The 27,766-nt window shown below is 44.0% G+C and overlaps 2 protein-coding genes across 4 annotated transcripts in view; one reads left to right on the top strand and one right to left on the bottom strand.

The window, feature by feature from the left end:
* MRPL11 (mitochondrial ribosomal protein L11) overlaps positions 1-27,766 on the bottom strand; it is a 158,920-nt gene that overhangs the window by 60,013 nt on the left and 71,141 nt on the right. The window lies entirely within an intron of this gene.
* On the top strand, positions 85-27,493 carry LOC147011812 (uncharacterized). Of its 3 annotated transcripts, none has more exons than XM_085857112.1 (3): positions 85-410; positions 21,254-22,152; positions 22,676-27,493. In XM_085857112.1, the coding sequence occupies exons 2-3, from the start codon at positions 21,983-21,985 to the stop codon at positions 24,330-24,332; spliced, it is 1,827 nt and encodes a 608-aa protein (XP_085713238.1). In that variant the 5' UTR covers positions 85-410; positions 21,254-21,982; the 3' UTR covers positions 24,333-27,493. The 3 variants fall into 3 exon arrangements, with proteins under 3 accessions (XP_085713238.1, XP_085713237.1, XP_085713236.1); XM_085857111.1 differs by having other exon boundaries at positions 85-498; XM_085857110.1 differs by lacking the exon at positions 85-410 and adding an exon at positions 13,814-14,306.

Raw genomic sequence — 27,766 nt, 5'->3', positions numbered from 1 at the left:
GATACACACCCCGCCGTGGCCAGACCAATCTGCAAGTGGGGTTGGCATGAGCAAGCGCGGAGAACGAATCACAAAAAGTGGAATGACTTCGGACACCCGAAGGTACCAACCAATAAGGACAAAGCCCATGCTTTTTGAGGGTCATAAAAGCATGGGTTCGAGGAACTTTGAAAGCAGTTCTCTGGGAGCAGTTCTTTGGGAACCTGAGAGTTCAGCCAAGGAGTCTGCCTCGAGTCCGCTGAAGCAACGACCGAGCTGGAGTGATACTGATCTTGACTAGTGTGACTCCGATCGGGACTGGTGTGACACTGATCGGGGCTGGCATGACGCGCATGAGAGCCACGATCTGAGAGGAGCCAGGGTGGGTTCAGGCCTGGGAGGATGCGTCAACTCTCCAGGGCTGCCACAAGGTGTGAGGGAGTTTGTCACTTACACACCATCTCACTCATTCTATCTGACTTCTTGAACAGATGCATGAAGACGGCCTATTGCACGGTGGTAAGTTGACTGTGTAGGAATCCGAGGGCTGTGCTGCACGTGTAGGAGATAAGAGGGTATGTTTTTGCTCGTACAAATATTCCCAATGAATTGCTCCTGTAAATACAGTATATGTAAAAGTTGAAATACATGGTTAAAACGCATTTTCGTGTCATGACAGCAGCGTATGGCAACTGGTGATTGGTTAATGAAAAGATTATGGGCTCCAGATAAGAACACAGCATGAAACTTGGTCCTGCTTCACCAATCGATTAAGATCTGTTACGTGAATGCTGGCACGATACCTTGGTCGGACCAGAAACTTTTCCTGCAATGGTAACACGGCTGTGGACGTGGAAGCAGGAAGTTTCCAGGACGAGTGGCAATCATGGTCTTTAAAGACTCACCGTCCCTCTGGAGTCATTCAGACGGATGATGACCGTAACAATATTATATATAATTCAGTATGTGTATTTTAAATGTGAAATGTATAATCTTATTTCATTGCTGTGCAAAAATACGTGTGTGAGTGAGTGAGTGAGTGAGTGAGTGAGTGTGAGAGTGAGAGTGAGAGTGAGAGTGAGAGTGAGAGTGAGAGTGAGAGTGAGAGTGAGAGTGAGAGTGAGAGTGAGAGTGAGAGTGAGAGTGAGAGTGAGAGTGAGAGAGAGAGAGAGAGAGAGAGAGAGAGAGAGAGAGAGAGAGAGAGAGAGAGAGAGAGAGAGAGAGAGAGAGAGAGAGAGAGAGAGAGAGAGAGGTAATCTTTGAAACGCCTTAGAATGAATGAAATAGATTACTGTAGTTCAAAGTAGAGAAAAAAAACCACGCTCCCAGGAAGGAGGACAGCTAACTTGGACACAATCCACATTCAAAGTGCAAAATCAACATACGGTTAAATTAGACATAAATATGCTATTGCTAAATGAGACAACTTTGTTGAACTATGCTCAAGGCCAGCAGGGCATGCTTGTCGAGCGCGTAGGTCTTACAGCGCACCTCGCACCACGGGCTCGACGAGCCAGCTCGAAATGTAACTCAGGCCACCCAGACATGCGAGTCGAGCACGTGTTCTGATCAGGTACACTGCAAGGCCTGAGAGAAATGCTGTGAAAGTTATCTCGAACACACAAGTTTGTATTGCTGTGGACGCCACACAAACCTTTTGCATCCTCCACTGGTTATGGATAAATAACATATAACTTTCTTTGCTCCAATTTAATTATCGAAAGAGAACGGCACTCGGTAGAGCGCACACCTCCGCCATGCCACATTGACTTGAGACTCGGACTTGGTACTTGGTATCTTGGGACTTGTTTGCAACTTAAATGCGATTTACACAAGACTTTCATGCAACTTGCGTGCGACTTGAGTTTATAATGACTTGTTGACAATGTTCAGAAAATAATCAAATATATATCGAATTTAAACGGGGTTTAAAATAAATGGTAAATGATTTTCAGTCATAGGCATGTACAGTTCGGTCAATGTGGATTATATACCTTGTACTTTTGGATGTGCAGAGAGCCATAGCTTATGGCCGCCAGGTCGCATACCATTCTCCACTGAGGTTAAGGGGTGTCCCCTCTCCAGGCAGCACAGAGTACATCGTGTCTTATCAACGTGGGAAGCACAATGTTGTGACAAGAACAAGCTGATTCGATTTTGGTTAAGGGACGGATGCAAATCTGGCCTATCAGTGGGGTACAAATTGTTAACTGTTCAGCCTGGCGGAGTTGTGTGCTCCACCGAGTGTCGTTCCAGTTCAAACCATGTCGTGAATATTTGTGTCACATCAGTGAAACATAGCCTCTGATTGGTAATCGCTTGCAAGTTCCGACCTGATAAGATGTTTTTTGTGATGATTTAAATGTCACTCGACATGGATTATATCAATAATTGTAAATTATATCACGACTTGTCTTTTTAAAAGAAAAAAGAAAAAGAAAAAAAGTCTGGTTTATGTTAAGAGAGCAACTGAAGTTAATTGGTTCTCGCTTCATTTTCCCCAGTGTCCCGACCAATTCCCAATTCCTTCCTGATTTCACGTTTCATTTTAACGTAAATAATATTTGGTTGAATGCTTTGGTTCTACGTGCAAACTATTTAAACAAACTGAGGTTATTGACTAGTCTCGTGTGCATATGTTCAAGTAGGTACACTATATATGAAAAATAAATTTAATGTATCTGTGGGAAAAATTACATGCCCGGACCAGTAATCGAACCCGAGTCCTCGAGAAAACCGTACCAGTGCTCTGCCATCTGAGCTATCTGGGTGAGCCACAGGCTGGACATGCAATTCTCCCACATACAGATGCCACTCTTTCCCTGCTGCTTCCAGGGCACTAGAAGCCAACCATAGGAGCAGCAAGGACCTGTCCGTGAGAGGGTCGATAAGTGGGAGAGTTGCGGGTCCAGCCTGTGGGTTGCACAGATAGCTCTGATGGTAGAGCACTGGTATTGTTTTCCAGAGGACGTGGGTTTGATTCCTGGTCTGGGCATGTAATTTTTCCCACAGATACATATAAATCTTTGTTTCCTCTTCATTTTTAGTTAAAATAAATTTAACGTTAATATATTTTTGCAAGGCAGAAATCAAAAATGTCCACCGTATGACGTTGACAAATAAAAACTTAAGTTAAACAGCTTTTCAGAATATACATTGCAATAAATGAAGCCCTGTGTCTTAATTCCTTGATAGCTTGTACTCCAAGGTTTATAAGTAAATGTGGGACTTGACACAAGTTGAAGTAATACTCCGGTGACTTGAGACTTACTTGAGACTTGGCTCAAGTAACTTGTTGATATCTCTGTGCCATGCTGAACAGTTTACGTTTCATTTTGTATCTCACTGATCAGCCAGATCTGAATCTGGAAAACCAAAATCTCATTGGCTTGTTCTTGTCACCTCCCCCACCTCATCCACCAAGTTTTGTCATAAATCGTCCACAACTTTTTGAAATATCATGCTATACATAGTTTTTGGCCCTCTTTCTCAATTGTGAAGAATCACTTAAAAATTAAAACAAAATTCTCGTATCTGGATCCAGATTCAGATCTTCACAAAAAAATGAATCGATTTGTCCTTGTTGCACACACAACCTGTCCACCAAGTTTCGTCCAAGTCTGTCCACAACTCAGATATCGTGCTCAAAAACAGACAGACAAACAGAAAGACAAGCCGGGAGGTGGCGATGGGTCGCCGAGCATGGAAACTATAAGATATAGAGCAAAATGGATGTCATATAGCGGATAGGGAATCACCTTAAGATTATGCAGATCAAATCTCATCCAGTTCCATCCACTGATAACTACTCGGTATCCATTTGAATGAAAAGTACCGAAAATGCGGTTTGAAATCGGAAATCCCCAAAGTTCGAGGGGGTGATGTGGGTGAACAAAGATCTAAATCGAAAATCCGGCTCGATCGTTTGTGCACAATGTATTCCAGATGATTAGTGTGAATTTTCATGACCGTCCGACCATAACCCTAGGAGGAGTAGCATTTGGCGCGAAGGCACCTCCAGCTCTCGCATATTATCGATTTTTGCACTAATTGACCTTTGACCCCTGACCTAAGCAAAATCTGTCAATATGTCCTGAGGCAAAGTTGTAGTACTCATTGAGTACCATGAACCTGCAAAGTTTCATTCGTATCGATGCACTCAACTGGTCGCTCGGGGGCCTTCAATTTTTGCCAATTTTCGCGCATAACCTAATTGTAGGGGGTGCTGCGGGTAAAGTATTCCATATATCACAAAAACCGGAATATATTTGATAGAGCATCACCTGTAGTTCATTCGTGCCAAATTTCATAACCCTACGTGGGATAATGACTTTTGGAATTGATTTCGCGTGAACGGTACTGATTTTGAAGGTTTTTCATTTGTTGCTAGGGAACCAAAGCGTCCCTAGCAACCATCACAATTTCCAAAGCACGAGGTCATAAGATGTACCTATCACCCGAGTTTGGTCAAAATCCGCCCACGTTTACTACCAATTATGCTGATGACAAACGAACAAACATCCAAACAAACATCCAGAATTATTGACAATAAGGTTCACCTATTTCAGCGACCCAACAGATGGAGAGGGGTGAAAACATACCCTCCATCCATCTTTGGTGGCAGAGGTAATAAAAACCTGCGGTGTCGCCAGGATGTATACTGTATACATGACAGTATACTGCATCTGAGAATGAATGATCTATATTAACGTAGATCTGGAGGCGGATTCACTCACACAATCGGTCAATGACAAACAGCCTGTCCCATTCAGGTGAGACGAACGAGGTTAAACAAGCCATGGATGATAAACTTAACATTACTGTGCACTCATTATTAAGAAAAATGCTCATACAAGGTTGTGGGAGGGGGTGGGGTGGGGAGGGGGTGGAGGGAGAGTATGCACAACATTAAAAGAACTGACCCAATTCAGCATTTCATCAATTTCTTCTCGGTATAAATCAGTATTTCTGTACTTATCTGGAATAAACGATGACCATTTGAGAGTAATAACCTTCTGTATCCAATGTCACCTGTTTAAGTGGTGATATCATCAGTGCGCTAAAAAGTAAAAGTAAATAAAGATGAATATGGGACCAGGTGGAAAGGATAGCCTTCAGGTATGCATATTCATCTCTGAGCTGTCTAGGTTGGGTGTGAATCCCGATAAATTATAAACGTGTAGGTTTATTACTTTGCAATTGTCGACAGGTCGGTGGTGTCTCTGACTTCTACTGCCTCCTTTCTGGTTTTGCATCCTCTGCACTTTCCATACTTTGGCCTCCCCACCCCCACCAACCCTCCCCACCCCCAGCTTTCTGCAGGACTCACATGGTCCACCATTAACCTCCTGGTGAAACTACCTACATCCAGGATCACTGCTCACCTCCACTAATTTGATCCTCTTTTTTCCTGAATTATGGAATTAACTTCCACATCCTCTTCAATCTCATGCTTCCCTCTCAGTCTTCAAGACAGCTGTCCCCCACCATCTCTGATCATCCCCAATCCAAAATCATGATCTTTTTGACCCTCATTAACCCCAACCAAATCCATCCTCATTCGAAATTCTCCAGTTTTCTCTCCTTGGAGTTTCCTTCTGTTTGAATTTTGTTTTCTCCATGTGCCGTCTGTGTCCAACTTATCCACCCCATGCACGTGTGTTTTGTGTCTCGTTTTTGTTTGTTCCATCCTGATCCGTTCACTGTACTGGCTCTTCCTTCCACAAGCCTCAACTATGTATAAAAAAATTTAAAAACCTGTCACCCTGGTGTTTTGCAGGCAGGGATACGCATCGATGTGTGCTTCATCCTTCATGTGGACTATAAAACTGGGTGCCCCATCTGCCAGCATTAGTCGGTGGACGTTAAAGATCGCACTGTGTCCTTCAATAAGAGTAGGCAAGTTATCGATGGTACCCTGAAAACCACCAATGAACTCCAGCAGGTTCCGGAAACGAATTCCTGCCCTAACCCACAAGGGAGCACTGCACCAGTGGCACAGCTGCGCTTTCAGGAATGATACAACCGGCAGCTACATTCTGCACATGAAATGATGATCTGGGACCAAAGTTATATTTGAAAAAGACATGGACAAGTTACTGAGTATCTCAAGACTGCAGACTGAAAACTAACTTTGCTTTGATCATCATAACAGTGGAGGCACTGCGGACGCCACATTTTGTTATACAGTACTGTATGTTCATTAATTCATCGCTCGTTGTGCATGGTTGAAAATCGAAACCCCATGTTTATTAAATGCTTCTGCAAGACCCATGGTTTCAAGGCATATTTGTGGTCATCCAATATATATGTATATATATGTATATATATATATATATATATATATATATATATATATATATATATATATATATATATATATATATATCATAGCTGGTTTATAAAATCAATTCTACAAATAAGACATGATTCAATTGATTGCTGATCAGAACCTCTGAATGATGGGAAATCGACTTTCCAAAATGCAAACCCGACAAACCACCAATCACCTTAAATTACTTTACCACGTATGCAACCTTTTGTCCACGGCAAAATAAAATTGGATAAAACGACAAGAAACACAACAGATATTCACACCATGTCAAACGGCAGAAGTACCAAATGATCATGCATCAATAATTTATTTCTGTTTTTTTGGAAACCAAAATTTTTTATAATAAATAGACAGTAAGTTATGATGAGAAATTCAAAAATAAACTGCAAAGCATCTGAAAATGCAGAACCTGTCCACATCCGCTTTGTATCTGGACTTCTTCTTCTGTATGCTAAACATGATGAAAAGAGCTGTTTTTTTTAAAAGCAACAAAAAAAAAATTGATTTCAGGTGACCTTGACCTTTTTGACCTCAAAAGCAATAAGCTTCAGTGACCCAATATGCAAACCCTGCCCAAATTTCAAGTCAACCACATGGAAATTGATGATTTTGACCTTGCCCTTTGACCCTTTGACCTCAAAACAATCAGCTTCAGGCATTTCATTGGTGAACCAATTCAGTGACACAATATGCAAACCCTGTTCTAATTTCAAGTTAATCGGATGGATATGGACAATTTTATGCAACGTTGATAAATGACCTTTTGATAAAAAATAAAACAATCGGTCTCTAGCTTTGATTGGTGAACCGATTCAGTCATCCAATATGCACATTCTTAAAATTTCAGTTCAATCGGATGAAAATTAACGATTTTACTCAACCTTGCTCTTTGACCTTTTGATATAAAAATAAAACAATCAGCCTATAGCTTTTTAATGGTGAACCAATTCAGTGCCCCAAGAGGCAAATTCTTAAAATTTCAGGTAAATTGAATGAAAATTGATGATTTTATGTGACATTGACCTTTAATCTATTGATCAAATTATTATTTTGTCTTCTCCATATTCTCATAATAAGGCTTTGTGGAAAATTTGATGACAAAAGCTCAAATGGTTAAAAAAAAGTGATGGCCTGGACACAAAAGCTTGTGCACGCGCAGATGCATGACGGAAGTGGATACTTTGAGGGCTGGTATGTCTCCGTTCCATCTCCTGAAATCCAACAATGTGTGGAGATAGCAGCCAACAACAGCAACTTTCACGTGCTCGTGCGCGCGCGCGCGCGCACACACACACACACACACACACACACACACACACACACACACACACACACACACACACACACACACACACACACACACGAAGATGGATACTTCAAGACCTGGGAGGTCTCATATTGGGAGACATCCTCCAGAAAGGAGTTTTTTTGGGGAGTCACTTCACTGAATGGGATATTAAGGGGAGGGAGGGAGAGGGGAGGGGAGGGAGGGGAGAGAAGAGAAAGGAGGCAGGGGAGGGAGAGAGGATGGAGGGAAGGGAGGGGAGAGGACGGAGAGAGAGGAGAGGATGGAGGGAAGGGAGGGGAGAGGATGGAAGGGTGTGGGGGAGGTGGGGAGAGCGACGCCTCACCAAACGTTGCTATACACTGTGAGGAAGGAGAGAGAGAGAGAGAGAGAGAGAGAGAGAGAGAGAGAGAGAGAGAGAGAGAGAGAGAGAGAGAGAGAGAGAGAGAGAGAGAGAGAGAGAGAGAGAGAGAGAGAGAGAGAGAGAGAGAGAGAGAGAGAGAGAGAGAGAGAGAGAGAGAGAGAGAGAGAGAGAGAGAGAGAGAGAGAGAGAGAGAGAGAGAGAGAGAGAGAGAGAGAGAGAGAGAGAGAGAGAGAGAGAGAGAGAGAGAGAGAGAGAGAGAGAGAGAGAGAGAGAGAGAGAGAGAGAGAGAGAGAGAGAGAGAGAGAGAGGAGGGTGGGAGGGGAGGAAAAAAAAAAAAAGGTGAAGCTGGCGTTATAGGTGGCGTTAGCAAAGAGAATGATATATGATGCTTAAAGACCGAACACACACACAAAAAATAAAAATAAAAAAACTCATGTCAGAACAGCTGTACACACAATGACACAACAGAGTTTGTGAAGTAATCCACTGGGACATCTGCAAAAACTTTGATATCCCAGTTCCAGAAAATTTGTGGGAACATGAATCTAAAGCAATCACTGGAAACATGGAAGTACCGTTCACGCACGACCTAATGATCCCATCGAGCATGAACATCGAAAACAAAGCATTGCAACCAGATATCATACTTTGGTACAAAACAGAGAAGGCGGCATTGCTAAGTGAGGAGCTCATACCAGTGATTTGGACTAAATGATGCAGAAATCAAGAAAATTACCATATACCAAGACCTCCAGAATGAAGTGAAAATATCCTGGAAGCTGAAGAATGCCAAAGTTGTACCAGTGATAGTTGGAGCTGCAGGAATGATGATGAAGAACCTCACAGAGATATTAAAAACCATCCCTGGGAATATAACTATAAACGAACTACAGTTGGAAGCTGTCTGGGGCTCAGTGATGATCCTGAAGAAAGCTCTCAGCACAAAACTGAGAACAGAAAACTACACAGCTTGATCCATGAAACGTGACACATAACCAAAATGATGGTGGATCGTTTGACCCATCCTGAGAGGACTCCTTTCCACATTCTGAAACCCACATATGTAGGTACCAATCAACGACACACACACATGGAGGTTGATACCTCAAGACAAAGAAGCTCTCTGTTTCATCTGAAACCTAACTACCACATGTGTGGATAAGCAAGCAACAACAGCAACTTGAACTTGAACTTACACACACACACACACACACACACACACACACACACACACACACACACACACACACACACACACACACACACACACACACACACACACACACACACACACACACACACACACACACACACACACACACCTTGAGACCTGGGGCGGGGGCATTTAAAACCCACGCTATCTTCCTGGCAAACATCTGCCTACATGCATGCATGCTCGTACATGCAGCGACATTTGCACCCCACCAGTCAGCTCAATCCAAGTCAGATTCATACATGCTAGTCCCCTCGACAGAGGGGTGGGGGTGGACGACAAGGGAGAGGGTTGGAAGAGAGAGATAGAGTGCTGGAGAGAGAGGGAGGGAAGAGGAATGGGGGAGGGAGTGGTTGGCTAGAGAGAGAGAGAGAGAGAGAGAGAGAGAGAGAGAGAGAGAGAGAGAGAGAGAGAGAGAGAGAGAGAGAGAGAGAGAGAGAGAGAGAGAGAGAGAGGTCAGTGTGTTGGGGAAGAGGGAGAGGAGTTGGAGAGAGGGGTTAGGGCTAGGGTTGGGAGGGAGAGGGGCGAGGGATTCAGGCAGACGTGGCGCCAAGTTTCTCGTCCACCCGAGAGACGACACACACATTGATGAATCACCCTGCCTGTGAAACACTGGGATGACAGTTTACAGCTGGATAGCAATTCAAAACCAGGCTACACAGAGCGAGCATGCGTACTTCTCGGCTTTCCTACCGTGGTGTTGCAATTCATTATATCAGAACTGAAAAGTTTTTTACTCATTGTGATCACACAATATGTTTTGCCTTCCCACCTCCGGTATAGAATCATGGTATTGCCATTGAAACTTGAAGAACACACACCAAGTGGCTTCACCAAGCACTCACACTCCGTGAAACGGTTGAAGAAACATTTAAAAGCGAAACATTTATTTTATATTTGTATTTATCTATGCCAAAGTGATTGGTCGTATAATGGAAGATTGTACAAAAAGGGAAAATGTCATGGAAAATAAAATTTCACATTTTCAGCGAGGCAGCCACCGCCTGGTTGAGCAGGCCAAAAAACATGGTGGCTTCAGACCCCAGCGAGGTTACCTCGGATACACCATAACACACCATGGAGAGAGAGATCGGTGACCGAGGATGCGCCGAATAAAGGATATAATTAAATAAGGCCGTTAATTATCTGAAAAGGGGTTCTTTTAATTAACCCAAACACCAAATTTTCAGTCCGGCACTACCTTGGAGTATTGTTAATAAGCATGCAAAGTTTCAAGCTGCTTGGTTTCATGGTTTTGGAGTTATGGAGGAGACACAAACACTGACACACTGACACTGACATTTATCAGTGTACATCATACAGATTACATACACATATTGATATGTGATCAGACACATATTATACATGACATATCATACATATTATATGCACACCTATGATACACACACGCGCTAGCGGAGGTGGATTCTTTGGGACGTGGCAGGTCTCCGTTCCATCTCCTAAAACCACCCACGGGTGGAGATAGCAGTCAACAACAACAACAAAAACTTGCAGGCACACAAAATTACATATATATGCACACACTCACACATGAAGGTGAATAATTCGAGACGTGGGTGGGCTCCGTTCCCCTTTCTGAAACCCGCATTTGGAGATAACAACCAACAATATGCGTGCACGCACGCACGCACGCACACAACCCCGTCTCCAGGGCTAAGTAGAAAAATGATCCTAAATGCCAGACATGAGATCTGAGCCATCTGCCGAGACATATTGCGAGCTTTCAATATGGAGCTTTCAATATTTCAACCATGGAGAGAGAGATCGGTGACCGAGGATGCGCCGAATAAAGGATATAATTAAATAAGGCCGTTAATTATCTTCAAAGGGGTTCTTTTAATTAACCCAAACACCAAATTTTCAGTCCGGCACTACCTTGGAGTATTGTTAATATGCATGCAAAGTTTCAAGCTGCTTGGTTTCATGGTTTTGGAGTTATGGAGGAGACACAAACACTGACACACTGACACTGACATTTATCAGTGTACATCATACAGATTACATACACATATTGATATGTGATCAGACACATATTATACATGACATATCATACATATTATATGCACACCTATGATACACACACGCGCTAGCGGAGGTGGATTCTTTGGGACGTGGCTCCGTTCCATCTCCTAAAACCACCCACGGGTGGAGATAGCAGTCAACAACAACAAAAACTTGCAGGCACACAAAATTACATATATATGCACACACTCACACATGAAGGTGAATAATTCGAGACGTGGGTGGGCTCCGTTCCCCTTTCTGAAACCCGCATTTGGAGATAACAACCAACAATATGCGTGCACGCACGCACGCACGCACACAACCCCGTCTCCAGGGCTAAGTAGAAAAATGATCCTAAATGCCAGACATGAGATCTGAGCCATCTGCCGAGACATATTGCGAGCTTTCAATATGGTCTGGCATCCCGCCCTGCTAACCAAACTCTCATCTTATGAGTATCAAAGGCAATCTCCAGTCATGGCTCGTGGACTTCCTCTCCTGTTGCAGTGAATGCATGGCTCTTAATGAAATTCTCTCCTCTCCTCTTCCTGTCAAGACTGGAGTTCCTCAAGGCAGTATTCCAGGCCCTGTGCTTTTTCTGGTTTTCATCAATGATCTCTCCGGCTCTGTGGAAAATCCTCTTTTAACTCTTTGCTCATGACTCCACCCTCTGCCGTATCATCTTTCATCCCTCTAATCGGCAGGCAACACCCTCTTCACTCTCTGCAGACCTGGATAAAATTACAAGCTGATCCAACACGTGGAGCATCTCTTTCAATCCTGACAAATCTCACACTCCCACTATCTCTCTGAAAGGTCCAGCTGGAACAACCCCCCCCCCCACCCCTCCTATCTACTTTCTCAACAATCCCCTTGAAGAAGTCCTTTCATACAAGCTTTTGGGCCTCACTATCTGCCACCATCTTTCCTGGTAAAGGCACATTTCCAAGCTGGCCTCCAAAGCCAGTCGCCAACTGGGCATCCACCGTTGTGCAAAGTACTTCCTTGGCACACCTGAGCTTCTAACCACTTACAAAGCTTTCATCCTCAGTCTGATGGAGTACTGCTCTCCCCTCTGGAGTGGTGCTCCTGCCTCAAACCTAGTTCGACCCCACACTGTGGAAACAAAGGCTTTTAGGATCATTGGTATCTCCCGCGATGTAGCTGAATCTCTGTGTCTCTCACCCTCTCACCAGGGGCAGGTCAGTGATCATTCTGTCTTCTACCGTCTCCTCTCCAGCCTTTTGTATGCCACGTCGAGGCTCGTGTAAGAGCAAACACACAGAACATGCAACAAGAGAGTAGACGAGAGGAGCAGGAGAGGGAAACACAAAATAGTGGGGAACAGAGACAATAGGAGATCTGTGGAAGGGAGGGAAATGGGGAGGGGTAAACAAGATGGTACTACAGGGACTTTCAGGAAGGAAAACGGGGAATTTGAAGGTGAGTTTGGGGTGGATTAACGGGGGTGGTAGAGATCATGGTTTTGGATGGGGGGGAGATATGAGATGGTGGTGAACAGCTGTTTTGAAGACCTGGAGGGAGGAGTGGGATTGAAGAGAGTGTGGGAGTTTGTTCCAGATGTGGGGAAAAAAGAGGAATGAAAGAGTGAAGATCAGCAGTGATTCTTGATTTTGCTCTGCCTGTGATCTGATCCCCTATATTTTGGCAGGGCACTCAAGGTCCACCAAAAAAACCCTTTCTGGTGAAACTGCCAAAATCAAGAATCACTGCAGACCTTCACTCTTTCATTCCTCTTTTTTTCCCCACATCTGGAACAAACTCCCACACTCTCTTCAATCCCACTCCTCCCTCCAGGTCTTCAAAACAGCTGTTCACCACCATCTCATATCTCCCCCCATCCAAAACCATGATCTCTACCACCCCCGTTAATCCACCCCAAACTCACCTCCTTCAAATTCCCCGTTTTCCTTCCTGAAAGTCCCTGTAGTACCATCTTCTTTACCCCTCTCCATTTCCCTCCCTTCCACCGATCTCCTATTGTCTCTGTTCCCCACTATTTTGTTTTTCCCTCTCCCGCCCCTCTCGTCTCCTCTCTTGTTGTATGTTCTGTGTGTTAGCTCTTGCACGAGCCTTGACGTGGCATACAAAAAAAAATCCATTTAGTCATGGGATGCCTCTGCTTTGGAGGAAGGAACCAGTGACAGACGGCATTCTAACCTTCAAGTTCATAACCCGAAAAAGTAGAGCAAAATAAAAAATAGATAAAAATGTCTTTGTGGAAAAGAAAACAGAACTAATTAAAGCGGAATAGCATATGGAAGATTGTGGGAGAAGCAGGAAGGGTATACGCTTGAGTTGAAAATCTGTCAAAGCCCCGGGAAGAGTGCATGGAGAGTTGGACACGTCCTCAGCATATACATACAACTGAGACGCATCCCTTGCTCATGTACTCCATCATGAATTCCACATTCATAATTATTCCTTTCGTTCTCATATTCCAAGACCCACGCCACGTGCTCCCAGTGAACCACAAGTTGTGAATGAAAAATGCGGCTCAAAGCCATTTTCGCTGGAGCAAAGCGCATGCTTTTCGTGGGCACAAGACTGCACCCTGACGGTCTTGGAGTCAGGTGGGCCCATCTATGGGAGGGAGGGAGAGAGAGAGCGAGAGAGCGAGAGAGAGAGAGAGAGAGATATCCGTTGCAGGGACAATATGCTCGATTGGTCGGCATAGCCTCGATGAGGAGGCGGAGCACGGCCACAGTGGTAACGGTGCAAGGGGGCTTCGAGCTGCAACAGCAAGGGTAACAAAAAGGAAAGGGTTGTTGCTGCGTTAACCGACAGCAACCCTATGGTAAGCATCCCATTTAGACCAGACGGTGCAGAAATATTACAGCAAAACAAATCAAGCGGTGCTTCGATTCGGACAATTGAACGGGACGAGGTGCAATCAGAGCTATTTACCAGCACAGCTGGGAGCACAACGGAGCGTTTTACGCAATAACACGGGACTGGAACAGCACGCCACCAGCCGGGACTCCACTTCGGCCGAACACATGCTGATGATGGAAGCTCATATTGAGGAGGAAAGTCGGCCATAGCTTGACCTGGACTGACTGACACCAAAGTATCATGAAATAAGGTAAGGGATGTTGGTTAACGGGACACTATCGGTGTTGGTAATAAATGACCACGTTATGTATGTTTTGAATTTACTCTGATTCCCTTTCTAGTCGGATGAGAATCATCCACCCGCTACAAAACCCCTCATCTCTAAAACAACCCACCCCATCACGGCTCACATTACCCGAACCACTCTCTCCAACACCCCTGACATCATTAAAACCAGCCACCCCAACACCCCTCACGTAACCCAAACCACTCTCCCTTAACACCCGTCTACCCACCCAATATAAATCACCCATCACTAAGATACCTATCACGAAGACCCCTCACAGCATCTGAATCCTCAACCCCAACATTCATCACTTCAACCAAACCAATCACATCATCAATGGCATCCACTCATAATACCACTTTATAACATGTAAAATACAGCCTATCAATACTCCAGGACATACCACATACTTCACTTCCTTCTTGCAGGAAAGAAACCATCTATCTAGACCCTCCTATTTGCAAACTTGATGAATATGGACCGAGGAGGTCTTAACATATTCCCAATGTGAGCTTGCATGGATCTGCCGCGTTTGGGTTCGCAAGCTGGTTTGTGGAGCCTTTATTAACTGTGCAGCGTGCAGTTGCTTGGTAATCTTTAGATCGGTCCCATAAGTGGAAGGAGAGGGGAAGTTGACAACATATTGGCAGAGTATATTTGTGCACTTTTTACGGATACAAAGCATGGGGATGAGTCCGTGGCTCGTGGAGATTTGAAATTCGATTTTTTAGAGTACATTTGTGCGCTCAATTCGAAAATGGGGCTCGGATATGGTGCCAACGTGCAATGGCCATATACGGACGGACTCGTGTGCGGCGTGCGGAGTTTGTCCTGACGTACGTCCCATCGACATGCACGCATCCGTGCCGGTCAGAATCAGACGTCGTTCGGCGACAGGTAATACTGCAAAGTCAGCGCGATGTATTTATTTGTGCCGAGTGAAGAGCCGACCTGAACAGTGAAGGACCACAGCTCGTGTTCCGGTTGTATTATAACGAATCAGGACAAGGTATGCACAGTTGACCCTCCAGCAAGCACACCCCTCAATATACTAACAAATTTGATAGCATGCTATAAGACATTTGATGGCACCATAAAGAAGACTGCACAACAGGGGAAAACTGCACAGGCCAATTTCCAAGTGTCCAATAAAAACGACAAAGAAAGGCACCTTTTGTTTTCCCATCGATAACTCATAACATAACAAGAATAATTAATGTTAATAACCACCCTAATAATATGACACGACTCCATTAATAAAAACAACACAGAACAAAGGTCTGCAGCACGTTTCATTAAGCGTATGCAAAAATCCCAACAAAGGGTCATTGGATGTTGGCATGACCCTCACACATATCCACAGACATCACGTCACACAGCACCAGAAACGACCCTCAAAACTGCTTAAAGTAATCATAAAGAAGATGCACAACTGGGTGGCGATTACGATTTACATTTTCACACAGTTTGAGGGACATGTCCCTTTGCCTCACCCAGTCGACCATTCATCCGTCCTGTAAAGCTGGACCATCACAAAACTTTCAATCGCCACATCACAGTCAAAGGAGGCTGGTGCTGTGGGACGTATGAATAAATCTTAGCTCAAGCGAGAGTGTAAAGTAGGACAAAAAGTGGTTGCGCTAACCTTTTTTCTCAAAAGGGATAGACACTTCGACGATGCACTCAAATTAATTTTAAAAACAAACAAATAAAAACCATCTTGCCAAAAGGTGACCACGTGTGACTTCTTTAAGGTCACACTGAGGTGAACAGAGCTGCTATCCACCAGGAGCGACTCCTTGAGGAATATCTGCCGACGAGAGATTCCGATGAGAATCGTTCTACAGAGTAACCATGAAAAATATGCGTTTGCCTCATAACGTCACCAAATGACGTCATAATGTCTCAAGCTTGACATATCTAGAAAGCACTCATCGAGGTGTTCAATTTGAGGTATTACACGATATGGTACCTAAGATTTCAAAATTTGACCTTGGGGTCAAAAACTTTCGACCTCCAGCGCAAACCATGAAGGTCAAGGCCGATCGCCACCAAAAATTAACCAGCTGAGCGCCAGACCATGAACTATATTCCCATGAAGTTTGAAGACGATCCGATCAAAATTACTCAAAAAATAAGGGTTTCGTCGACTCCCCTGATTTGCGACAAAGTGACCTTGACCTTTGACCTTGACCTTGAAAATTTTATGCGCTGAAAGGGACCTCTATAGGCCTCTGATATGCGAAGTTACAAAAATTTCCAATGATAACTGTGCTCTGCAGAGTGATCGATACGTGATTACAGACAAACAAACAAAAATAAATAAATAAAAATAAAATAAAATAAAAACACAAGCTGCCTATAACATATCTTGCAAAAACTTCGTTTTGGCAAGATAACAAACAGTTATTTTAAAGCTATGGTAATTAAACTCAAATGTTGATGGTCTGGGAAGAATGTTTGGTGTTCCAGTCAAAGCTCTTCTTACTTCGTGATGCTGTGACCCTAATGAGATTTTAATGCCTTCAGATTACCTCCTCATATCCTCGTCTTATATATTCCCCAATAATATACAAGTTCCCTTCTGAGCAAAGACACTTTCGAAAAAATATATATTACCATACCTTCTTTCTGTGTCTGCATCATCCTCCCACCATCCCTTGGAACATCATTTCTCCATCTCTTTTGTTGCACTTAGTATCCCCTCCACCTAGCCCCTCTCACTCCCCCAACCCCTCCCCTCCCAAAAAAAAACGGACAATAATTTTGCATAAATAACCTTTTCTTGCAAAACAAAATAATCTCTATGGCATTACAATAAACTCTCAATCCGGTGCTTCGCACGCAGGGTATCCTATCGATCGGTGTGCAATCTGTTGTGAGGGGACGTTAAGCCGGCTGCTCTGCGAGCATTCCCTTGTGGATGTCAAAGGTCCAATGCTGCCTCTGGAAAAGAGTAGGCTATTGTGTAACACTGCTCTGGCCAAATTCTACATTCCTGCCCTCATCTGAGGGTGAGAATGCATCAGCGGCATAGCCATGCCCTTAGAAATGATGCAGCCAAGCAGTCAGGTCCAGCAAATGCAAAGATGAATGATGGAAGGCATATTGTGTGGCATTCTCTGCGATGGAGTGAAACCTCAATCCCATCGGGCGTGTGAGAAACTCTTCTGGATCGACGATCGCACAGAAGGTCTCGTACAATAGTCATGAACACCTTTTTCTCCTGGCTTGGCAACAAGCTTTTAAAACACCGCTTGCATGCCAAGCTCATCTGTATTTTGCCATTTAAAATGTCCTGTAATATTTCAAAAAATTATCTGGCAATTGATTCTGGTCAATCGATTTTCATTTGCCGTTTTGTATTCGCAACTGCATTCTGAACCTCACCAATGTAATGTTTTTTTGTTTTTTTTTTGGGGGTCGTCCCAACTATTTAAATCAAATTCCGCCATTCCCAGGTTCCGTGGTGGCGTGGCGACCTCTCCAGGATTGCTTGTTCACCAAAAAAACGTTCACAACTTGTCGTGAGTGTCCCGATGCTCCAATCGTGTGGTCCGCAATCACCATTCATAGTATGCTTTCATTGAAAGTGTTTATACATTAAGTGTCCAGATTGAGCTTGCATCAAGGAATTACGTATGACACACATCAACTGACACACACTTCAAACATCGACTAAAGCTGTAATATTGCAAGATCATCGTGCTCTGTGCCTGGTGTTGGCTTAATGGTTCGGGTGGTGGGCTTGGGATCCTCAGATCCTGAGTTCAAATCCCACTCAGTCGTTGAATTAATACCAGGTGGGGTTGACTCTGCCTGTCATCCTTCCGAGGTCGGCAAAATGAGTGCCGGCTTGCTGGTATCCTGTGTCGGAGTGGTGACCCGTCCAGGATTGTGTCCAATAGCCAAGGAAACTGCTTCGGCAGCACGGACGCTCTGTACAGAGTTTGGTTCCAATGGATGAATGGATGGATACCAATTTCACATTCCCTCTATGAACAGATTGGCCTCCAGCTGTATGATGTGAAGCAAGGTGAAGGGGGGAAGGGAGGCAGGGTGACTGTTTTTTTTTCATTTTAGAGAATCCTCAGGGTGGTCCATAACCTTTCATATGCAGTACATGGCTGCTGGAAGCAGTATTTGCTGGAGGCATGACGAGGCCGGTGATGAAGTGGCCCCTGTCGCCGAGAGCAGGAATTTGTAATTTGTTGATGGTGCCGGCGATTGCTTGCCGACTCTTCACGAAGGACACCGTGAGATCTTTAATTTCCACCGACTGATGCTGGCAGAGGGGACGCCAGTTTAATGTCCATCCGGCATGCGTTGATGAATCATGCTTGTGAAAAACCAGGATGACAGTTTCTATCTGGGCAGGGATTCAAACCCAGGCTACACAGCTTGAAGTTTAGTGTGCATACCTCTCAGCTATCCTGCCAACCCATTCTGAGTTGGAAGGTGGGAATGGGGGTTGGGGCGGGGAGGGGGGGTAGGCTGTACAAGAGGGCAACAACTTCAAATAATGTATTGAAGAATACCACAGACGAGTTAAGGAACGAGACATCAATGCCTTAAATTTCTATCAGTTATAATTGCACCATTTCTCCTGCTTGACAGCTTTATACAATTCTCTCATTGAGCCATTGCCACCCTTTAAAAACAGCAGCGATTAATTGACTCCAGTTGTTGTAATGTCTCCCTCACAGTGCCAAAGTGAGGTCAAGCCAAAAGGTCAGGAGCCAAAATAACAAAAAAAGCCATTTTTCAAATTTGGTGAAAAAAAGCAAACCGCAATATTTTAAGCGCCGCACTATACTGTACATCAAATAATGTGACACCATACTTATGAAAACCCGATTTCAATAACGGCACACAAACACACTGGTCTATAATGCAATACATGTTTTCTGCAGGATGTTCATGGAGGTTTTGTTTTTTTTAACTTCACAATTAAAATTCGTGTCGGGAGCCCAGCAAAAGTCCTTAAAGAGCCACGTGCGACTCCTGAACCGCATGTTGTCGACCTATGTGTTACGCAAACTACTTAGATGCATGATGTTCAGTGGGTCAGCACTCTGCGTGTGTCCTGGTGTAAAATAAATGTCCTCATACACCAAAGCAATGACATTAACTGTTTGGATTAGCAGCAGTACTGCTCCGGCAAGGCCCCGGAAACAAAATGGCACAAACAATGCTGGCGGCACAGTTAGCATCGGTTGCCGTTTGTTTCTTGGTTCTTTTTTTGTGCTCAGATAAGGAATGGCTAACCAAATGGTCTCGCAAGTGGGTCTGAAAACAGATGGAGCAAGAATCTGGTGCAACAAATGATTCCACCACACACCCTGCTGTTCAACAACAAACCCGACACACACACACACACACACACACACACACACACACACACACACACACACACACACACACACACACACACACACACACACACACAATCGTAAAGCTGATGGCACAATGTGGTAAATAGGGTCCACTTCCTTCATCTTCTTCTGTCGTATGCAGCACATGGCTGCGGGTAGCATATTTGCTGGGGGCAGAGCTGTGCCATTGATGCAGTGCCCGTTCCTTGAAGGTCAGAGCAGGTGTTTGGTATTTGGCCAGGGTTTCAGCGATAGCTCGCTGACTCTTAGCGAAGGACACCGTGGTATCTTTAATATCTAGTGACTAATGCTGGCAGATGGGGTGCCCAGTTTAACGTTCATCCGAGGGACAGCACACGCATTGATGCCTTGCATGCAGTGATTCAAATTCATGCTTGACAACTCAGAGGCTAATTAAAGAGAGGACGCCACTTTTTTATATAATATATGCAAAGGGGGAGGGGCTAAATCGAGCAAAGAAAGAAAGAGGTTTGGAAGGATATGGGAGTAAGGTGAGGGATGGGGAGAGCCACTCGATTTGGAGTATATGGAAGAGAAAGGTAAGGCATGGGTGAGGAGGAAGGGTCAAAATACCACCATGTTTGTGAAGTCATAAACACCTGGTCCCATTGGAGTGATCGCCACTTCAATAACTATGCACAGACGCAAAATTGAACAACTCCCGGAACTACAGAATTCGCCTCGAGACAGATGCGCACACTCGTGATTAAAGCTGTGTTTTGTCCATTCATTCTCTCAGCCAGACATCTCTCCCCAACCGGCCTAGAGCTCAATTCAATACGCTCCACTCAGCAATCAATCCTCCAACCTCCGCCTTATACTTGGAATCAATCTTCAAACTGGAATAAAGCATGAAAAACAAGAACATAAACAAAAAAAATTTTTTTCCCAAACTTGCTTATTTCCAAAAAAGATTCATCACCACGTGGCTGGCTCCATGGCAGTGGTAATAATGGAATGCATTATGCATATACATGTATTTTTTTAAAAAAACGAGTTGTTTTTTCATTTGCAGGACATGTCGACTCAAGACAACAGCCGTAGAGTAAATATAATCTGAAAATTGGATTGGGTATGATGATTGCTTAACCCTTCCCACAGTTCTTTTCATCTCTACACTTCTTCACGATATTTAAATCCTCCGTCCCCATCCTTTTTCTCATCGGTTATTAACGTTAGAAAGTGCAGTACTCATTTCAAATAGTATCGTGTAATAATTCTGTCCTGAACCCATCTTGGCACATCTTCTTTTGTGGGACAACTTTCTTTTCCGTACCGTGCTAAACGATTGCCACACTTTGTTCTCGACATGCAACCAAAACTCTCCGCCAATCTCCAACACAATCACTCCCAATTGGAGAAAACAATGTGCGTCGCTTTATGCATTTCCTAACTTCGGTCACAAAAAGAAAAGGCAGAAAGGTCAAACCACAGCCGTGCAAGGGCCGAGTCCCTTTAGCTTGAACCATTCTAATGCTTTGCTTTCTCGATGCATTTCCACCCTCGCCCCCGCAGCTCCAGGATGGCAGGCGAGCTGTGGGGATTATACAGAGCTGCAGAAAAAGGCGATGCGGGTGGCCGGCCCTGAGCCTGAATATCTATCGTGGGCGCCGCTCAGGGAGCCCGAGGCAGCATCGAGAAGGATTGCTCATGAGAAGAGGCTGCCACATTCATCTGCTCTGGACACCATTAGTTCCTCCATCTGCGGTGACACTCCAGGCTTTCCATGAGAGCGTGACTGAGCAGGAGATCGAGGGCATCAGATGGCAGGGTAGGGAAGCAGGTGTGTAAGTAAAGAAGTAGTAAGGTCCAAAAATAAATAAAAAAGTTGGACAAGCAACAGACAGGCAGCTTTGGACATTTGTAAGGTAGACATATTTCGAGTGCACACATTCAGTGGAATCCCTGAGTGCGGCGTGTTTGAGCAGTGCGTGCACGGACACAAATGTCAATGGTTTCACGCAGAGGACACATGAGTAATGGAACAGCAGGCTGAGAAACAAAAAAGTTTTCTTTCACCATAGCAAATTACAATGTTCCCGTGTGAATTCTATCTCTCGCGTTGATTAAACTGATCCAACAGTTAAGAACACCACGTGCAAAGCTTGCTGTCTGAAAGATATTTCAACCCGCTCTTAGCAACTTTGACCTGCACAAATCGTGGAGCCAAACAGAAAATAAAGAAGAAAGAGCGGCAGCAGGAGCGATTCTAAAGGACGGGGCACTCAGCCATCTTCAGATCCAATGCCGCAGACGCCGGGGAAGCGGTGCCACGGGTGCCTGGCTCTTGCCATGGTGCTGGCTAGTCAAGCACTCACTGACACATTCCTGGTGGCACAGAAACCGCAAGGCCAGCGTCTGGGCATCTCCATCCTCATCATGGTGGGCGACTTCTGCTTTCTGCTCGTGCTCAGGTGCAAAGTGCCAGGGTTCTGTGATGGCCGTGGTATTAGCTTTGATATGTCTATCACTACCCTTTCTCCTCAGGTCCCTATAAATAAAGCTCCATATTTATGAATATCTACAAGTCTTCCATAAAGAAACCACATTGTTTGCAGGGGTACTTTAAGGCGAAATCAAGTTAACAGCTCCAGTATTAAACAGGGAACCAAATATGTAATATTCGAGGAATTTGCCCTGTTGAGGTCATACATGGCCTACTATTTAATTTTAAATAATGAAATATGATTCATCCAGCCTTTTAAGATGCAGATAAAACAGTCCAACAACATATGCAAGAATAAATTTGCAATTAGCAACCAATTATCTCAATTAAGCCATACAGCTATCCGATATGGAAAAGAGGAGAGGTGTAAAAACCAAGTTCAAATTCAACAATAATTATAAACATCATCTTTTGTTTTTTTTTTCAGATAAATTATTTCATGATGACCTTGCCATGACATTCACTGTCCTTATCTTTCACCGTTATCCTAGGTATGTGGCTGTGTGCGTCAGTGATGAGGCGACAACAACGCGACGAGCATACTCCTCAATCCAATGGTTCCTTTATGTGTTTGTACTCGAAATCAAGCTCTACTTTGTCTGCCAAAACTATCGAAACAATGGAAATGACTCAACCCTAGCACGGAAGCTATTCACACTTTCACTCTCAATTTGTGTGCCAGGTCTTTACGTCCTCCTCATCGCTGCCGATCGGCTCGACTGCCTTCGGCAACTGGCACCCACCGACACAGTGGCCTCAATTAAAGATGAAGAAGCTGATGAAGGCAACGACCATTCATGTGAAAGTCCCACCAGTGACAAAGCTTTATCTGAAGATCTCTCGGGATCCAAAGGGATTGAGAGCTTTGCAAGAAGTGGTCATCGGCACGACAGGCCTCTGGGCATAGCTGATCTTCGATCAGAGCGTACGCTGACTCTAACAGAATATGCACATGGACTTTTGCTACTGCAGAAGAAAGAGGACATCCGAAGCCATGTGTTTATAGTGGCCCTTGACATTCTGGATATTTTGGATGTGCAAGCAGCCATTTGGGAGCAGCAAACTGAGGTTAAAGACACAGCAAATGCAGCAGCAGTCAGCCAAGCCACGGGAGGAATAATTACCGCAATCGTAACTCAGGATACTGGACTCCCACCACTTTGGGCTGAGAACTTGACATTCTTCTACTGCTACATCTTGCTCCTGGTGCTGCCCTGCGTATCACTAAGTGAACTTGGTTCACTTTTGGACCGCAGCACAACACTTTACCCAGCACTCAGCCTTATTGCAATCAACATTGTGGCCGTGTTTATTAGAGCCATCACCCTCATCCTGTACATCAGAGCAAATGTCTCTGCAGTCTTCATTGGAAAGAACATCTTAGCACTGGGCCTCAAAACATGCTCACTTCTCGAGTTTGTACAGCAGATGCCAACTGCAGACGATGACCCCCCTGAGAGTAGACTTGAGGCTCTCCACAGAAGGCCTGTCCTGTTTCGCCAGCTACAGGGTGAGCCCAGTTGTGCTTTGCCATCTGATGGACTAAAACACATCGACCATGGTGAGCAAGCTCGTGTGCAACAGCTCGATGCTTTGGGGCCCATTCAGGTTCGTACTGAGCCACCGCGACACAAGCTCAACCAGTTTTGCCACGAGTCACTGGGATTGCTGCATCCTGACCCACTCGGGTATCCCTTTGGCCACACTTTGGCACACTCAAGCACTGACCCACTTGGATATCCTTTGGCACATGTTATTTCAGAGCACTCATCAATTCCTTTGGCCCATATACATCTCCAACCCAATTCTTCAGGAAAGACAGAAGATGGTTGCTCAGGATCGGGACTCTTCAAAGGTGAAATGATTGGTCGCTTGTCTGGGTTTCCATATTGCTCCAAGCCAAACACAGTGCAAGATCGACCATCTTCTATCAGCTCCCTGGACCAATCACAAAAACCTGGTCTTGCCAGCCTATATAAATGGCATTCTTCAAATTGTGAATCAACGAAGCAACATGAAGGTGGAACACGGCACACATTGGGATCTATAGGAAGCCAAGAGCAAAGACCAGCTGAACCAGGAATGGCCTCAGCATCTTTTGTGTCTGCAGAAGATGGGCCATTAGGTGAACAACCTGTCGTTTCATGAACTGAAAGAGACATTACACAGTCAAAGACTTGAGCATGGTTCAAAGGTCATGGGAAGCATACAGCATCAAGTGAAGTGACGTGCTTGTGAATGTCCCAATTCCGCCACGATTCTCTCATTAAAAAAAAACACTGTGCTGGCTGGTTAAGTTCACAAGAGCTTTAGAGACTGTCACTTGACCACAATGGAAATCTTTAGACAAAGCACAGCAGTTCACAAAATTCTGGAACTGATATGAAGATAGAATTTTTTTTTGATGTTTCATTCCCTAAACCAAATTTACTTCACGTCAAAGTGTTGAAGGTTTTGTTACGTGCCCAGTTATTTACTTATTTATGAGGGATGTTCAAAACTTGCTAAGAATGAAATATGCTCACAAGAGTCAAAGATTCCAAGGATTTTATTTTAGATTTTTACCTCCACCACCAAAGGTGGAAGGAGATTATGTTTTCACCCCTGTTTGTTTGTTTGTTTGTGTGCAGGATATCTCAAAAAGTTGTGGACTGATTCTGAAAAAAATTTGGTGGGCAGGTTGGGTGTGTGACAAGGACGAAGTGATTAAATTTTGGTGAAGATCCGAATTCGGATCCGACGACTCGAATTCTTCACCATTGAGAGATCGGGCTAAACCGATATATAGCACGATATCTCAAAAAGTTGTGGACGGATTCGTACGATACCTGATGGACAGGTTGGGTATGTGAAAAAGGAAGAATTGATTCAATTTTGGAGAAGATCCGAATCTGGATCTGGATCCGGGGTATATTTAATTTTTTAAGTGATTCTTCACCAATGAGAGATGGGGCTAAAAACGATAAATCTATTTGGCCTGATGTGTTCTCTTGTTTCAGGCATTGCGCGGCGGAGATCTGCGCTCTCCCGAGTGCCCTTCTCGTTCAACATACAATTAAGAAGAAATCTATAACAATGTATTTTTATTCATATATTGTTTGGCATATCTTGGACGACTGTGAGCACATCATCCACAGGATGCTTTTTTTAAGGTCCGATTATTTGTTTTATTTATTGGCTTTTTGTTGGTCAATTGTTTGTGGCATTTTGTACATGATTCGACATCTTGATGACAACCGAGAAGGCAAAGCAGGGAGGAAATGGATCGCACTTCTTGATGCTATTATTTGAGGTTTTCTTTGTGTTGACAAAAAGGAATATTGTATGGTTCTTATTTTCAGACTGGTTCAAATATAAGCTCGGCTTTATGCCACTTGTCAACAGTTAAGCTTATGCTTAAACCTGTTGTGTACTCTGCAAGTACCGAGCTGTTATTTAACCACCCTTCCACCCCCCCCATCCCTGGGCCACTGTTTACACCATAAAGAAAAAAAAAGGAAGGAAATAAAACATGCCAAAGTGTTTTTAACATGACACCAATGATAGCCAAACCTTGTACAAACAAGAAACATGGCTGGAGAAAGCAGCCTAAACAATGTCATCAAAGACAAGACCAGTTGGAACTTAATGGCTGCAATTTACACACATGGCCATATTTGCACAAAGGCCTTTCTGAACCCTGAACACCAACTCGTGCTCAGCACCTTGACCTGCGATTCGGGCATACCAGCCATATATTTTATTCCTCCACATTTCCCACCATTAATCTTGCACAATAGACAGGGAAACTTAAACTATGGGAACAGGGTACTTAGCGGATCGCACACATGCAAAATGCACAGCCCCATTAACTTACTCGATCAAATTATTTAACTTCATTGTATAAATGTCTCTCTCAGCATTCACTTCATTTCTACACATCTATTTTATAATGATGATGAGCCATTTATTTTCTATACTCTGTATGAGGATAAGTCAAAAGAAACAATAATTCACATATGTAAGATAGAGTATAGGGGCATTTCCAAAAAGCTGAAGCATGTGGTGAAATGCCTTAAACAATAAACTATCAACCATCAGACAAAGGAACTATGAGCATATGACTGAGCAAAAGCAAATTAACTTGCATATCCGATTCAAACTTGAGGCCAGAAATTAAGTGACGTACCGGCACAAAACGGCTAGATCTATTTAATGTTACATATTTAACGCCGACGACCAAATGCAGACAGGACAGCCAGACTTGCATCTCCATCCAAAATATGGTGTGGCCCAAAAAGTATTCCCCCTCCTCTTCTCACTCCGCCCCCCCTCCCACCCCCACACTGCTGATATAAGATCCACCTCTACAAGGGGAATGCAGACAAGACCAGCCAACCTTGTGAAACCAAAGAGAAAACACCTGATGCAGATGTATCTTTGGATTTGCAATTTTGTGAGATATCATGAATGACGTGTTTCTTTTCGGTCGAAACATGGTTGTGGGAATGAAGCGCGCGGATCAGAGCACAAATGATCCCGGCTCCCACCGAGTCAAGGTGCAGAAGCTCAGAGGCACAGCGCTGATCCATATTTTACGGCTTTAAGTACAAAAATGGCGATTTAAGAGATTCACTCAAGACTTACAGAGGCAATCCTGGCTATCAAGCACAGGCCTCATAATGAGTCAGCGATCTGGGGATGACGAAGAATATGCAATGCTGCAGTAATCAACAAAATGCCAAAATCTGGTTAACATGTGGACTTTAGCTATTACATATCTCAGAAAGATATCAAAACATGCAGCTTTACATAGTGTTAAGTTTGTAAAAATAAATTCAGAAAACAGAGTACCTTTTATGAAAGCAACAAACTCAATTCTCAACTTTGCAACGAACTTTGATTGCCGTTGGGAAATGAACTTATTTTGGTGAAAATAGGCCGACGGTACACCGTATACACTTTGGAAACACTTTCACGTTTCTGTTGCTGCACATCAATTACAATTTGATCAGAAAAAGTAACAGTAAATCCCACGTCTTAAAACATCGAGCCCAGACTATTTTAGTGTCGCTTGGTGTTAATCAAGTCGCTGCTTTAATGAAAAATGTACTCGAGCCAGAAATAATTAAACGGCTACAAACAAAGTAAACCGTGTCAAAGGTTTCATTATGCTTGCATACAAGTACGAGATCCTGCTGAAGAATATTCCATCATGAAGAAGATGAATAAGCAACCCAGCGAGCCAAGCACTGTCTGCTACATAACCAAAAGTATTGGGACAGAACACCCAAACTTGAAATGAATCCTCCGAACCAACATACAGTGCATATTTCCACCCCCCCCCCCACCCAAAATGCACAGCAGCATGCTCTTCATGAAGGTGTGCATCAGGTAATGAAACTTGGTCACAATCAAGATTCTGCGAGATGGTTGGTGGGTGCCACAGATTCCCGACATTTCCATCACATTGGCTCCTTTCAAGCCGACTGTGGTTAACGTCCTTATTAAACCATGACCATATTGGAAATGGCACAGGCAGGCCAACATTATTGGTAGATCAGGCCAGAAGAACATTGAAATGTGAAATAGTGCAATGATGT

This window comes from Eptatretus burgeri, chromosome 15 (genome assembly GCF_056783735.1).
Source record: "Eptatretus burgeri isolate ZD-2024b chromosome 15, Ebu_testis_v1, whole genome shotgun sequence".
In the NCBI taxonomy this organism is placed as follows: Eukaryota; Metazoa; Chordata; class Myxini; order Myxiniformes; family Myxinidae; genus Eptatretus; species Eptatretus burgeri.
This window is presented reverse-complemented; position numbering and strand designations above follow the sequence as displayed.